The sequence below is a fragment of the Sorex fumeus genome, unplaced genomic scaffold, assembly GCF_029834395.1.
Source record: "Sorex fumeus unplaced genomic scaffold, SorFum_2.1 ptg000042l, whole genome shotgun sequence".
Lineage (NCBI taxonomy): Eukaryota > Metazoa > Chordata > Mammalia > Eulipotyphla > Soricidae > Sorex > Sorex fumeus.
This window is the reverse complement of record NW_026606099.1, coordinates 5,987,908-6,004,040: the sequence shown is the minus strand read 5'-3', so window position 1 is coordinate 6,004,040 and position 16,133 is coordinate 5,987,908. Positions and strand designations below refer to the sequence as shown.

General features: G+C 43.3%; 1 protein-coding gene across 2 annotated transcripts in view; it reads left to right on the top strand.

The window, feature by feature from the left end:
- LIMA1 (LIM domain and actin binding 1) overlaps positions 1-16,133 on the top strand; it is a 117,070-nt gene that overhangs the window by 34,667 nt on the left and 66,270 nt on the right. For both annotated transcript variants that reach the window (XM_056119930.1, XM_056119929.1), the window contains exon 2: positions 6,093-6,226. In XM_056119930.1, the coding sequence (XP_055975905.1) occupies positions 6,108-6,226 (119 nt within the window). In that variant the 5' untranslated portion in view covers positions 6,093-6,107. The remainder of the gene's footprint in view (positions 1-6,092; positions 6,227-16,133) is intronic.

Below are 16,133 nucleotides of genomic sequence, written 5' to 3'. Positions count from 1 at the left end.
ATACCCCAAAATTGCTGCTGTGCCTTTGGCCAGACCCCAAAAACTTGGGGCAAAGTTTACCAAGAAAGCAAACGACCAAAAGTTAGGTATGTGGGAGACACTCCCACAAACCACCTCCGGCTCAGCTATATAATTGGAGGCATGGCCTCTCTGGTTCCTGATTGAACTGCTTAACGGCCATGATCCCAGAGACTCCGAGACAAATCTTGAAACCCAAAGGCTTTTGGAAAAATTGCATCCAGTCCCTGCAGTAGGTTACAGGCACTGGGCCACCCCAGGTGGGAATAGGTTTCATGCTTTGGTCTGTTCCCCCTGGCGACCCAGTGACCACCATCCTCCAGAGGCCACTGGACAATCAGGTTTGGGTCCACAGTGACGAGGCACGTGGGGCCTCACAGGATGGGGGTGGAGCCGGCCCTTTCCTCCCCGTCCCAACGAGATCCCGAGTTGCTTCCCACGAATGGCCTTTCTGGCTCCTGAAAATAAAGGCCAGAGATATAACGAACTGAGCACATGCATAGCATGTAGGAGTCCCAGGTTCAATCCTTAGCGCTACTTGATCTCCTGAACACAACCAGATACGGTCCCCAAACAAAACAAAACTCCCCCCAAATAAAATACACAAGATGGAACTGGGGATATAATTGAATGGTAAAGTACTTGACTTGCTACTGTAAGGCCCTAGGTTTGATCCCTGGTATTGCAAAAACAAATCAAGAAAAGAAGTGTTCTTAATTTTACTCATATAAAAAGGATCAGTACTGGGACTGGAACGATAGCACAGCGGGTAGGGCATTTGCCTTGCACGTGGCTGACCCAGGTTCAATTCCCAGCATCCCACATGGTCCCTTGAGCACCGCCAGGAGTAATTCTTGAGGGCATGAACCAGGAGTAACCCCTGTGCATCTCCAGGTGTGACCCGAAAAGAAAAAAAAAATCAGTACTAATTGAGGAACTGAGTGTGATAAAAAGGAATTTAATTTCCAAGCCTAATTCCAGGGTTCAGATTACTTTCAGTCAGAATGTCAAAGGAAATTGTATATCTCTTCTAGCATATAGCTAATCATATTTTAAACTGATTATTTAAACTGCTTATGCCCTGAACACTCAGCTCTTCATGGAAACATTGCTATGTCTGCCAATGTGATTAGCACCCTATGAAAAGCAGAAAAAAGTCGACTCTACTTGATTTCTGATTTAGGTTACTGATACTTTACTCCAGGGTATTGGGAGAAGGCACTGCCCAGACGCTGTACATAATCTCCTGTGCTTGTTAATGTGTATGCGAATAACCACAGCACAAAGCAGAATGTGGTTAGAGTTGATACTTGTTCCAGGAGTACAGCACCTGAATTTTGGACTTGATGGATGAGAAGGGAAGAATGAGTTGGGGCTTAGTCGAAGGAGCAGCATTCAACAAATTAGATCAAGATGAGGAAAGTCTATCTTAGGTAGAGAGAACATCACCTCTAGGGAGTAGAGTATCTTAGCATAGGATATTTCAATGCAGTTAGAACTTTGCTGAAAAAAAAAATGTTGAAGAAGATAGGAAAAGACAAATGGGTCCATATTGGAAAAGAGTCTTGAAAACATGGTAAGGGGTTTTGACTGTATTTCTTGGAAAGAATTAGCCTATGGTCATGATTATTTTTTTATTCTAGATTTTATTTTATTTTTTATAAAGTTGTTCACAATAATTCATTACATTTAATATTCAAACACCAATACCACCACCATTGCACCTTCCCACCATCATATTTCAAATGTTTCCACCCCAAATCCCAAACCATGCTCCCCAATAATTTTGTACTTGTTATGAATAATCCGCTAAACACGTTCCAATAGTCTTTAGAGGAAAATGTGTGAAGATTGTTGTATTTCATCCTGAAGCCATTAAGCCCTTGTATAAGAGATTACTAACATGTTTGCTAAAACCAATCAAATGTTGTGTTCTACTCTTGGTACATCAGTGATGTAGACTATGAGAGGTTGTGCGACTGCAAATGCGGCCGCATGCTCCAGGAAATCTAAAATTTAGAACACGATTATACAGCAGATTCACCCATGGGTGAGGCCTATGCTGCTCTCCCAGAAGGGAGCTTTATTTCTCATCTCTGGATCATGGCCGATGATGAGATTATATGGTGCCATGGGCAGTTTGTGGGTGTGGCTGCCAAGCTACTGGTAAATGGGAGATGGGGGGAGGAGACCCAGTCTTGCTGAGAGAGCTTGGAGATTTCAGTCATGGGTCCCACATACCTGGGTTTTTCCTTGCAGTTTCCCTCATAGGTGAGGCTCATCCACGTCTGTGGAGAGTGGCTGTGAGCATGTCAGTGGTTGGGTTCTGGAGATTTTTGGCTGCCGGGGATCTACTAGGGCACTGAGGGAAACTCAAGCTGCTCCTCCCCCCTGAGTTTCCTTGGTGAAGACAGCCTGGCATGGGGCTCATCTACATTGGAAGCATAATTGTACAAAATACTATAGTAACATTTGTCAGTACTTTCTGAACATGGCTTAAAAGATCATTTTTTTAAACACAATTAAACTGAACTGTTTATTCATTATATGTCTTTCTTGTTAAACAATTACTAACGCGGGTGGTGGGGGCTGGGGCAGAGCAATAGTACAGAAGGTAGAGCATTTACCTTGCACACGGCCGACCTGGGTTCAATCCCCAGCATCCCATGTGGTCCCCTGAGCACCGCCAGGAGTAATTCCTGAGTGCAGAGCCAGGAGTAGCTCTTGAGTGCAGAGCCAGGAGTAACTGTGGAGCATGCTGGGTATGGCAAAACACCAAAAAAATAAATAAATGATAAACAAGTAGTGACAGGGGCTGGGAGACAGCCCAGAGGACCTCTGAATGGCCCCTGTGCACCACTGGGTGTGGCAAACAAAACAAAAGCCTCTCTGTCAATTGCCAAGTGGAAAGCAAGAAAACATATATTATTTGATATATTCAGGTTTATTTGGGAGAACATTTTTTAGAATTAAGGTGGTTTTTTCCAGGATAAAGACATAAAAGCCTGACATGCACTGCTAACTCACTCAGTGTTAGAGATGTTATAAGGATACTGTGGGACTGGATAGATAGTACAGGGGTACAAAGCCACTTGCTTTGTAAGCACCTCCAAGTATACCCACCCCAAGCAAAACAAAACAAAAAGGATGCTGTGAAGTACATGAGATATCTCTAGGTTTTGAAGAAGGCACACAGCTTTAAGTGATGAGGCTAATTCTGTATAAGATTATATGAGGGCCACCACTCATATTCCAAGAGTAGTGCACCACATTTGATATTTGATCGGGTTTAAAGTAGAAGACAACCAATCTTAGAGAATAATATATTTTTACAGATACACACACACACACACGCACACGGCTCAACCTCGAAGGAAACTTTTTGGAACACTTTCAATGGTTTATTCATAATAAACAGTACAAAATAAATTATTTTGGTTCTGCTTTGGGACAGGATTTGGGGTTCAGGATGGAAACATTTAGAATATGGTATAGGGAAAGTGTAATGGTGGTAAGATTGATGTTTAAATACTAAATGTAATAAAATATTGTGAACTGTAGCACTGTCCTCCCATTGTTCATCAATTTGCTTGAGCAGGTCCATTAATGTTTCCATTGTGAGACTTGTTGTTACTGTGTTTGCTATATCGAATACGTCACAGGTAGCTTGCCAGGATTTGCTGTGAGGGCGAGATACTCTCAGTACCTTGCTGGGCTCTCTGAGAGGGGCAGAGGAATCGAACTCAGGCAGGCCAAGTCAGCCGCGTGCAAGGCAAACGCCCTACCCATTGTGCTATTTCTCCAGCCCATTGTGAACTAATTTATAAAAATAAAATAAATAAAAAAGATCATTTGAGGGCATTATGTTGCTTTCAAACACGGGAAACACAAAAGCAACAAAATCAGTATTGTTTTCAGTCGATCAAAACTGTTGGAAGAACAAGTACTGTTTGGGAGGAAGTAGTATGGTCTTTGGAAGTTCTTCTCATTTGCTTTGTATCATGGTACTTTTAGTATGAAACAGCCATCTAGGTTGCTTGGGTAAGCATTCTGTGTTCTATTGTGTCAACTGTTAGGACCTTACTGATTGACGGACCATACATTCTACCAGAAAGCCAGTTATGGTCTGTGGTTGTCAAGGGAGTTAAAGCAGTACTTCATCTGACTTCATCTGTACTTTTTCCTGTACAAATAAGGAAATTATTGACTTATTTCTAATCTCTCCTGGACAAAGGTTGGAACTCCTTTGGTAATTACTGGGGCAAAATCTGGACAATCAGGTTAATGGATAGGGACTAAGTGAGAGAGAGAGTATAGCTTTACATATGTTGTTGTATTTTTTCTAACTTGAGATTTTAGAAAAGATTTTAAGTATACAGGTTTTATTCCCTGGGGCTTAACATATATTTACCCCAATTGTTAGAAGGCTTTAAAATAAGGATTTAGGGCCAGAGCTATAGTACAGCGGTGGGGGTTTGCCTTGCACATGGCTGACCTGAGTTCGATCCCAGACACCTCATATGGTCCCCTGAGCTCAGAACCAGGAGTAAACTCTGAGAACCACTGGATGTAGCCCAAAAATCAAAACCTAAATTAAGGATTTATAACAAAAGCCAATTACTAATATAGTCTTACAATACAATTCAATTATGCCATACTTAGTAATTTTAATGTATTATCTCCTTAAATTTATATCAAAGAACTTCTACAGGTATTTTCATTTTTCAGATGAACAAACAGAATTTGAAAAGATAATATACAGTTTGTTCAAGGTAACCATGTTATTTCATCTGAAATTTATCTGGGGCTACAGAACCACATATGGTCTCCCAAGCACTACCAAGAGTGATTCCTGAGCACAGAGCCAGTAGTAATTGTTGAGCATCACTGGATATGACTCCAAACCAGATATGACGAATATAGATATGACTCCAAAAAGAAAACAAATTTGCTCTGTCTCCCTTAAAGTCCTTGCCTGCTATGCCTACTATGCTGTGCCATGTCCCCAACTTGCTCCCTTATACCAAGTGGAAGCTATCAGTGCTGTAGAGCTTCAAGAGAGAGGGCAGCCAAAAGAAACTTGGATGTAGGTAGAGCCTAATTTGGACTTGACTCTACTGATATGCTAACTGTACTTCCCCTGGGAAGCAACTCAGAAGAATGGAGCATTTCACTCCAAATGTGACTTTGGAACAGTCTGAAGTTCAGGGAAAGGACAATCGATGTTCGCACAGTCGGGTCAGTCATAAAATGATGCAACTGGAAGGAACCTTAAACATCATCTACTCTAACCTTCTCATTTTTCATGAAAATATAACCCAAAGAAACAGCAGAACTAAGTTTTTCAGGGATGATTCTTATTGTTGTTTAGACCCTTTTTTTTTTTTGGTATCAGGAACTCACATATGCAAAGCATGCAGGGCAAGCACCTTAACTTCTGTACTGTCTCTCCAGTCCAGTCATGCTCTTTGTTTCGTTGTTTGTCTTTGAGTCAAACCCAGCTGTGCTTAGGGCTTACCACTAGCTCTGTGCTCAAGGATCACTCCTGATGGTTCTCAAGAGACCATATTCAATGCCAGGGATCAAATTTTAATCAGCCACATGCAAGGTAAGTGTTTTACCTGATGTAGCATCTTTCCGGGCCTCCAAGCATGCACTCTTAACACTGAGTCACTTCACAGTCACGGTCACGGTCCTCCCATTGTTCATCTATTTGCTCGAGCGGGCCCAGTAACGTCTCCATCGTGAGACTTGTTGTTACTGTGTTTGGCTTATTGAATACGTCATGGCTTTGCTGTGCAGGTGAGATACTCTCGGTAGCTTGCCGGGCTCTTCGAGAGGGGCTGAGGAATCAAACCCGGCTCGGCCGGGCTGGCAGCACGCAAGGCAAACTCCCTACCGCTGTGCTATCGCTCCAGTCCGAGTCACATCACAGTCCCATTATTATATTTGAGAAAACCAGTAGTGTGGATTGCTAGTATAGGTCACACTGCTTTGTTTTGTACAACACTGAATGCTGGAAAATTCCCTCGGTGTCTAATATTTTGATTTTTTTTGTTGCATATGTATTTCAGTTATCCGTGCACAAGATGGAACCCTCTCCATTTAATAGACAGCAATGGACTTCAGTATCCTTGAGAGTAACAGCCAAGGAACTTTCTCTTGTCAACAAAAATAAGTCATCAGCTATTGTAGAAATCTTCTCCAAGTAAGTACTATTCCTAGTCAAAAGAAAACAAAAATACCATCTCCCTTGAACCACCGTTACCATGTCAGCAAAGGAGTTAAAGCTATGTGTGGTGTAAAATGGCTTTATTGAGCAACTTCTGAATTATAAACACCATATAAGACACTGTGAGAAGGAGGATATACAAATGGTAGAATTTAGGGTATGTAATCAGAAGATATATTCTCTGTCATTGAAATTTTGTTCAGCTGAGGAAATAAAAAGTTAAAATCATGAAAGATAATTATAAAGTACACTGTCAACACTGTCCTCCCATTGTTCATCGATTTGCGTAAGCAGGCCCAGTAACGTCTCCATTTTGAGACTTGTTGTTACTGTGTTTGGCATATCCAATATGTCATGGGTAGTTTTCCAGGCTTTGCCGTGCGGGCAAAATACTCTTGGTAGCTTGCCAGGCTCTCCGAGAGGGGCGGAGGAATAGAACCCGGCTCGTCTGGGCTGGCTGCGCGCAAGGCAAACGCCCTACCGCTGTGCTATCGCTCCAGCCAATTATAAAGTACAGAGTTATTAAATAAAACGTCAGCAAGTCCACAGTAAGGAAAAGGTATCAGAAAAAAAATCATCTAGGACACTTGAGGCCAGAGAAATAGGGGAAAGGCATTTGCCTTGTATATGGCTGATTCAGGTTTGATATGTTCTGCATATGGTCCCTTGTGCCCTGTTAGGAGTGATTCCTGAGCACAGAACCAGGAGTATGTCCTGAACTCAGTCAAGTGTGTCCCCCAAAAGATAAAAAGCTCTTTAGAAAAGCACTCAACTGGGTGAGTTTTTCAGGCAAGGTTTAATTTAGTCGAAGAAACTACACCTGCGTTGTCTGATATGATAGTCACCACCTGAGTTACTATTTAAATATAGACTGCATAAAAGTAAATAACATTTTAAATTGCACCAGCCACAGTTCAAGTGTTTAATAGCTCCATGTAGCTGGTGGCAACCCTGTTAGCCTTTGCAGAAGCATTCACCACTGCACAATGTTCTGTTGAACAGCCCACTGGCTGTCTGTTTGTAAATGAAGGCTGATTGGAACACAACTAGAAAAAAAAATTTTTTTTTTTTTGCTTTTTTGGGTCACACCCAGTGATGCACAGAGGTAACTCTTGGCTCTGCACTCAGGAATTACTCCTTGTGGTGCTCCGGGACCATATGGGATGCTGGCAACTGAACCCCCGTGCAAGGCAAACGCCCTACCTGCTGTGCTTGCAAGGCAAACGCCCTACCTGCTGTGCTATCGCTCTGGCAACAACACAACCAAATTTACTTTTATATTGTCTATCAGTACTTTCATGCTTTAATAGCTTAGTTGCAAAGTTGCTGTAGAAACTATATGTATGACCCTCTAAAATATTTACCATCTAAATGCATATGTACTTGACACACACATACACTATTCAAATATATTTTCTTAAAACCTTTAAGATAAGGTTTATTGAAGCTTGCTCCGGTCTGCTCTTTGGTGTGTATGCCCCTTTCCTGTTTATTTTATAGCCCTATTTTATAACATGGTTATTTGAACACTCAGAAAATGTTGAAGGTGGACCAGAGAGATGGTGTGGAAGTCAGGAGGTAGTGCTTTTGCCTTGAATGTGGCTGTGTTAGCTGTGAACCTGGTTTGAATCCTTTGCACCACATATGCTCCCTAAATACTGCACTGCTGGATATTTCTCAACCTTGCACCTTCAAGAAAAAGAAAATTTTGAAGAATTATTATGTGGAATATAACAATATATTCGGATATATAATAAATGTGGAATATAATAATATTTTCGGAATATAATAAAATATGCTCGGATCAGGGCTGAGCATCCTTCACCCAGATCCTCCAAATTCCAATAGGCAGGGGTCACACCCACCAACTGGCCCGTTGGTGCCGTGTAATCCCTTCAACGGCCAAGACTCAGAGACTATAAAACCCAGCTCCTGGAAGAGAACAGCAGAGTCTCCTGCCCCCGCGCCTGGCTGTCCTTGCCAGGGCCCCTTGGAGGGGAGCGGGTTGAGTTTCCCTCCCCGCCCCGACCAGGGCTCTGGCAGCCGAAGACCTCCAGAACCAGCCACCACCTTGCTGATACCACTGTCCACACACATGAAGGTACCAGCCGAGGAACATAGGCATGCGGGTCCCGGGGCTAAGCTCTCCACGCCTGCTTGGATCAAGGCTGAGCATTTTCCACCCAGATCCTCCAACTTCCAGTAGGCAGGGGTCACACCTACCAACTGGCCCCCTGGTGCCATGTAATCCCATCAACAGCCAAGACTCAAAGACTATAAAACCCAGCTCCTGGAAGTGCACGGCCGCATTTGCGGCCGCACGACATCTTATTGTGACATCTTATTATCTCATTCCTACTTTGGACAAACTGGCAGGCTACCGAATGTAACCTGCCCACACGGCAGAATCTGGCAAACTCCCCGTGGCATACCCATTATGCCAAATACCAGTACCAATGATGGGTCTCATTCTCCTAACCCTGAAAGAGCCTTGAATATGGCACCTTTTAAAAAAATCTCAGGGGTAGGACGAAGGAGACATTACTGGGGCCTGCTCAAGGCAATCGACAAACAACAGGATGGTCGTGATCGTGATTATGTGGAAAGAATATAGCAGGGGTGGCTAACACATTCACTTCAAAGAAACCATAATGGAAAGGAGCTTTGGAAAGGTGGTGAGCATACATTTCTAATACAGCATGTTAATTAATAGGAAGCTATGAAACTTTTTTTTACCATCATGAAATTTATTGGAAACGACAAAAGATTCTGAATTTTAAAAACATGAGAATAAAACAAAAGTGGAGGAAGCATGCTCCCATAATTCAAGCTACACTACATGATGATAACATGGTATTGGTACATGAACAGCATGGTATTGGAATAAAAACACACAATTAACAGAACAGAATTGAAATCTAAGATAAAAATCACATGTACATGGCCAACTTGTTAATGACAAAGTAGCTAAGAGCTTATGCTGGAGCATGGAAAGTCTCTTCAATAACTTTTGTTGGACCAACAATCATCACAGTGGCCCCTTCTCTGTTCTAACTCCACTCTCCCATACCCTTAATTGTGGCAAGAGAAAGCTATGAAACATTTAAGAGAAGAAAAAAAGGTAAAGATGTAAAGAAAGTAGTTCTAGGAATTGTATCTAAGATACATCTAAGTACCAATAGGAACCCTCTCGGAGAGCCCGGCAAGCTACCGAGAGTATTCGATATGCCAGACACAGTAACAACAAAGTCTCCAATGGAGACGTTACTGGGCCCGCTCGAGCAAATCGACGATCAACGGGAGGGCCTTTACCTTTTACCTTTACCTTTACCAATAGGAGACTTCCAACAATCTATAATGTCACCTTTTCATCAATCACAAATCTACTGGAGCCAAAGTCATTGTACAGTTAAGGAACTTGCCTTGCATGTGGCAGGCCTGGTTCCTGGCATCCCATATAGTCCCCGATTATGCCAGGAATAATTCCTGAGTACAGAGCCAGGAATAACACCCATAACCAGGTGTGGCCCCCAAACAAAATCAAACAATCTACCAATACTTGCTGTAAAAAAATATTGCCATTCCTGGTTTTTATTTGTTTCTTTCTGGGAGGAAGAGGCTGGTCTGGACCACATCTGGCCTCTCGGGCTCTCTCTCTCTTTCTCTCTCTTCCCCCGACCCCATTTTTGTTCATTCATTTGGGGGATTGGAACCACATCCAACTGTGTTCAAGGGTTTTTTTTTTCCTAGCTCTATTGCTCAGGAATGACCCTGGCCATCCTCAGGGGAACCATATGTGGGAGACTGAACCAGGGTCCACTGCATGCAAGGCAGGTGCTTTTACTCCTGCACCATCTCTTGGGCCCGCCTTTTCCTAACTGCTGACTTTGAGTATCAATTAAGATAGAGTCAATCAAGGTGAAGTAAGACTATACAGCTCTTTTACCTCTTTATTATGCATTTTATATTGCTGTAATTTTATGGCAAGCGTGTGTTCTTCTTTGGGTTGGTTTTCTTTTTTTTTTTCCTGCTTTTTAAAGGGTCACACCCAGGAATCACTCCTGTCGGTGCTCGGGGAACCATATGGGATACTGGGACTCGAACCCAGGTCAGCCATGTGCAGTGGCCCTACCCACTATGCTATTGCTCCAGCCCCCTCTTTGGGTTGGTTTTGGGTCAACACCTTGGCAGTGTTCAGCGGTTACTCCAGACTGTGTGATTAGGGTTGAGGTCATTCCCGATTGTTACTCAGGGGACAAGGCAGTGCTGAGCATCAAACTGTGGCTGGCAGCATACAAGAGAAGCATCTTAGCCCTGTACTATTAATGTGGCCCCAACATATATTACGAAAAAATCAGTGAAGTCATTCGGGGAAAAAAGTCTGAAAAGCTGTTAAAAACTAATCCTTGGGATTGGTGAGATAGTACCGCAGGTAAAATTCTTGCCTTGAAAATGCATGACATTTAGGAATTTAATACTCGGCACCCTGTATGGTCATTGCAAGGAGTGATCCCTGAGTACAGAGCACAGAGTAAGCTCTGAGCACTGCCGGGTGTGGCCAAGCTCCAGCCCTCCTTCCTTCTGCCAATAGAATTATCCTAGTTTGAGTGTATATATATATTAGAAAGAATTCCCCAGCTTCCTTCACCTTAAGAATCACATGGGGTGGATAGTACAGCGGAGTGGAGCGATATACAGTGGGTAGGTCTTTGCCTTGCACATGGTGACCCAGGTTCAAACCCTGGCAATCCCATATGGTGCCCCTATACATTGCAAGGAGTAATTCCTGAGTGCAGAACCAGGAGTAACCCCTGAGAATCACTGGGTATGACCCAAAAAAAGCAAAATAAATAAATAAAAAGAATCACATGGGGTACCTGCTGATAATTGATGTACCAGTATTCTGGTTATCCATTGCTGCATTGTGTGGGGCGGGGGCCAAAATTTAGTGACTTAATGACATTACTTTTCCTTTCTTTTCCCAAGTTAGAACGAGGTTTTCCCTCAGTGTCAACCAGTGTAGCTACAGACTTGGGACAAAGCCACCTAAAGGATTAGTCATTTCACAAGTCAGCTGGTTGATGCTGGCAGTTAGACAGGGCTTTGATTGGAATGCCAACACCTGGATGCTTCATGCGTCTTCTTGGTTTGGTTGGCTGGGTTTTCTGGGCCAGTGTCCAGAGTCAGGAGGAGAAGGAGACAATGAAGAAAGGGAATAAGGGCAAGGTCTTGTGTTGCCTTTTATGACCTAGCCTCAGAAGTTAGAGAGTATGACTTTCCCTACATTGTCTTTATTAGAATTGAGTGGTAAAGCTGGATAATACATAAAGGAAAGAGAAGTTGATTCTACTATTTGATTGGAGAAATGTCAAGAATTTGTTTTGGGAACTGGAGTGATAGTACAGAGGGTAGGGTGTTTCCCTTGCATGCTGCAGACCTGGATTCGATTCCTGGCATCCCACATGGTCCCCCAAGCTCCGCCAAGAGTAATTCCTGAGTGCAGAGACAGGAGTAGCCTCTGAGCATCACCAGGTGTGACCCAAAAAGCAAAAAAAAAGGGGGGGGCCTGGAGTGATAGCACAGCAGGTAGGGCATTTGCCTTGCACGTGGCCGACCTGGGTTTGATTCCCAGCATCCCATATGGTACCCTGAGCAGCGCCAGGAGTGATTCCTGAGTGCAGAGCCGGGAGTAAGCCTTGAGTATCACCGGGTGTGACCCAAAAAGCAAACAAAAAAATTATTTTGAGTCTTTTATAACCATCCTATGGGTTCAGAGAGATAGTACAGTGGGTAGGGCATTTGCTTTGCAAGTGGTCAACCAGGTTCAATTTCCAGCACCACATTTTGTCCCCTGAGTCCTGCCAGGAGTGATACCTGATCACAGAGCCAGGAGTAAGTCCTAAGTACTGCCAGGTATGGCCCAAAAAACAAAAAAATAAAAATTTTTTTAAAATCCTATATAGCTTTTTTTAATTCTCTACAAGTTTATTCTCACCTTTACCTTGATTTAGTTCTTTTCTAAATTTTATTTTTATAAAGTGGTTCACAATATTTTATTACATTTAATATTCAAACACCAATTTCACCACCATTATACCTTCCCACCACCATATTTCAGATGTTTCCATCCCAAATTCCAAACCCATGCCCCAAAGCAGAACCGAAATAATTTATTTTGTATTGTTTGTTATGAAAAATTTGCTAAAAATAATCCAAAAAAAGGTTTCTTAGAGTAGAGTGTGTAAAGATTGTTGTATTTCACCCAGGAGCATTAAACCTTTCTATAAGAGATCACTAACATGTTGTTAAAGGTTGAGCCTTGTGTGCTTGTGTATATATATATATACATATATATATACACATATACATATGTATATATACATATATATATATTTCCCCCTAAGATTGGTTGCCTTCTACTTTAAACCCCATCAAATGTGTTGTGCTTGGTTTATTAGTGGTGTGAAGTATGAGATGTCCAGGAATAGATTCACTCATGGGTGACCAAGCAGCCGTGAGCACAGCGACAGTTGAGTTCTAGAGATTTTTGGCTGCCAGGGCTCTATATACAGCTTTTCAGACTCTTCTGCTGTTGACTCTGTTCCAATGCCTCTAGGATAGAACCCAGGAATTTGTGTTTTAAGTATCCCGAGTGATTTTTGTTTGGTTTTATTTTGGGAACACACCTAGAAGTGCTTAGGACTTACTTCTGACTCTGCACTCAGGAATCACTTCTGATGGGCTCACGGCACCATTTGGGGTGCTGAAGCTATAACCCAGGTCAGCACGTACAAGGCCCATGCCTTACCCACTGTACTATTGCTCCAGCCCGTCCCAGGTGATTTTTATCTTAAGAGAAGTTTGGGAGTCATTGGCAATCGAAGAGATGAACTTGTGAACTCTGCAGTGAACTTGAACATAGAACAACATGAAAGTTTTTGATAGGCGACGTAAGCAGAGAAAAGGGAGAAGGGACTGGTACAGTTTAGGTCAGATGGCTTACCGGAGTGGTAAGCCACATTTAGGATTTAGTTATATAAACAATGAGGAAAATGGACGGTTTTTGTGTAGGGAGAATGACATGATCAGACTTGTAGTTTGGAAGGATGCTTGTGGCAACAGTGTAAAAGGTATATTGGAAAGGTGAGAGATACATACCAGAGAGACAAATTATGAGAATGCAAGTGAAAGCTCCCGAGGGGGTGGGGGCAGCAGGGTTTGAGACAGTTTGAAGATGTGATTAATGAAACTTGGAAATTCCCTATTTTCCAGAGAGACTTCTCACATTCTTGCCCTTTTCACCCTGCTGAGCCCCGTAGCTCTTTAAACTTGCCCTCCCCTCGGCATGCTTTCTGTGTCTGATACAGGGCTCTTGTTCTTTCTGCGCGTGCTTCCCTGAAACACTCTGGGGCCAGCGATCAGACTTTTCTCTCCTGCGTCTCCACTGCCACTTTTGGTGCCTTTTTCCAAAATTGTGAATCTGTGCATTGAGTTCACTGTTCAACTGCTCATACTCAGTGTCTCCTTCCCTTCACCACAGTGGTAAACCAGCCTCCCGTTCAAACTTCTTGCCTTCATTGGTACTTCAGGTGGGGCATTGTGTCAACTAAGAAAAAGAAGAAGAAGGGAAAAAAAAAAAGGCCTGGGGAGAAATCACACATTTCCAAATGTTCCCTGAAGCCAGTATTGACAACAAAGAATCGCTGATCATAGGAGCTGGGTTAAGATGTTTGCCTTTGATCAGTGAGCCCTGTTTTGATCTCCCACACCACAGAAGGTCACCAGCACTTCCAGGGGTCGCTCCTGAGCAGAGAGCCAAGAGAAGTCCCTGAGAACCACCCACTGTGGCAGAAAAAAAAAAAAAAGCGTGGGGGAAAGAGTAGTGCAAAGAAATAGTGTCAAGGTTAAGGCACTTGCCTAGCATGCAGCTACGTCACAACCCTGGTTCTAATCCTGGAACTTCATATGGTCCCCCCTCAGGATTGCTAGTCCCTGATCGCCACCAGGTGTGCTCTACCTCCCCACCCACCCCCAAAAAAGAATTAGTGGTCTTATAAATAAACCGATGTTTTTGATTCACAATTCCTTTTTTTATGTTTGGTTTGGGGCCACACAAGCAGTCCGCAGATCTTACTCCTGGCTCTGCATTCAGGGATCACTTTTTTTTTTTTTTTTTTTTTTTGCTTTTTGGGTCACACCCAGCGATGCTCAGGGGTTACTCCTGGCTCATGCACTCAGGAACTGCTCCTGGCGGTGCTCGGGGGACCATATGGGATGCTGGGAATCGAACCTGTGTCTGCCATGTTGGCTGCGTGCAAAGCAAATGCCCTATGCGCCGTGCTATTGCTCCAGCTCCACTCAGGGATCACTTTTGGTGGTGCTCAGGGAACCATACGTGATTCTGGGGATCAAACCCAGGTCGACCACATGCAAAGCCAGGGGACACTATACTTCTCTCCTGTCCTACAATTTCTTTATCTTCCCAATTTTGCCACCTGCACCGGGTCTCCAGGGATCCTGGACCCAGTCCCAAACCTATCATTGCCAACCCGAAATGTGCATTTGGAAAAATCTGCTCTCTGTTGGGAGACTTCTGTCCTCTTGTTCCACTTTCTTATTTCCACTGGCCCTGCTGTTTGCCGGGCCAGGATCGCTGGGCTGAGAAAGCCAGTCCTGTTCCCAGTGTTACTAATTTTCTGCCTGACTTGGTCAATCAATCTCTTCGGTTAAAATCTCACTCTTTCCTCAGTCCCTGCTCATCATAGTCTTCTCTCCAGCTTCTAGAATCTGAGTCTTGAAATAGCACTTATAAGAAGCAGGAAGTTAGTAAGGAAGTTCATATTAGAGTTTAATATTCTCTCTCTTTTTTTTTTATGCCACACCCAGCAGTGTTCAGGAGTTACTCCTGGTTTATGGCTCAGGGGTCATTTCTGGTGGGGATTAATGGAGGCTGAACTCTGCCCCTTTAAAATATGGGCTCCAACACTAGCTGTCTCTCCAATTCTAGGGGTTCATATTTGTAATCTTGAAAAGAGAATGTACAAAGGACCTCAGAAGTCACCTTTGCATGCATAGTAGGCTAACTTTCTTTTCTTCATGAAAATTATATGGGAAAATGGTTGTTACAGAGAACTGAAGCTGTTAATCAGAATTATTATGTCAACACTATATTAGTCTCCTTTTTTTGTTGTTGTTTTGGGGCCAAATCCAGCAATACTCAGGGATTACTCCTAGCTCTGTGCTCAGGAATCAATCCTGGTGGTGCTTGGGGGGCCATATGGGATGCCAGGGATCAAACCTAGGTTGGCTGCATGCAAGGCAAACGGCCTCCCCACTGTGCCATCGCTCCAGCCGCAAGACTTCATATTTTCAATCCTAATAAGAATCTGTGGAGGGCCAGAAGTTGACTAAGAGGTTAACCTTTAACCCCAGAATGGGGAAGTAAGGTGTTTGCTTTGCATGCAGTATAGTCAAGAGCATTGCATACAACCACCCCACACACTGCCGGAAGTTACCCCCGAGCATGAACCAGGAACTGCCCCTGGTCACTAACAGATGGGGCCCCTAAGCAAATTCAGAAACTGAGAGAATAAAACTATCTCCTTTTTAAAAATCACTGTATCACTGTATCACTGTCTTCCTGTTGTTCATCAGTTTCCTCGATCAGGCACCAGTAACGTCTCCTTCGTCCTAGTCCTGAGATTTTAGAAAGTGCCACATTTGAGGCTCTTTCAGGGTCAGGGGAAGGAAACCCATCATTGTTACTGGTTTTTGGCATATTGAATAGGCATTTAAAATTTTCTTGGATCCTCCCAAATGCTCAGGGTGTCCTGGGGCCACTGCTGACAATACTTGGCCAGCTAGCCAGTGGTTTAATACTAGC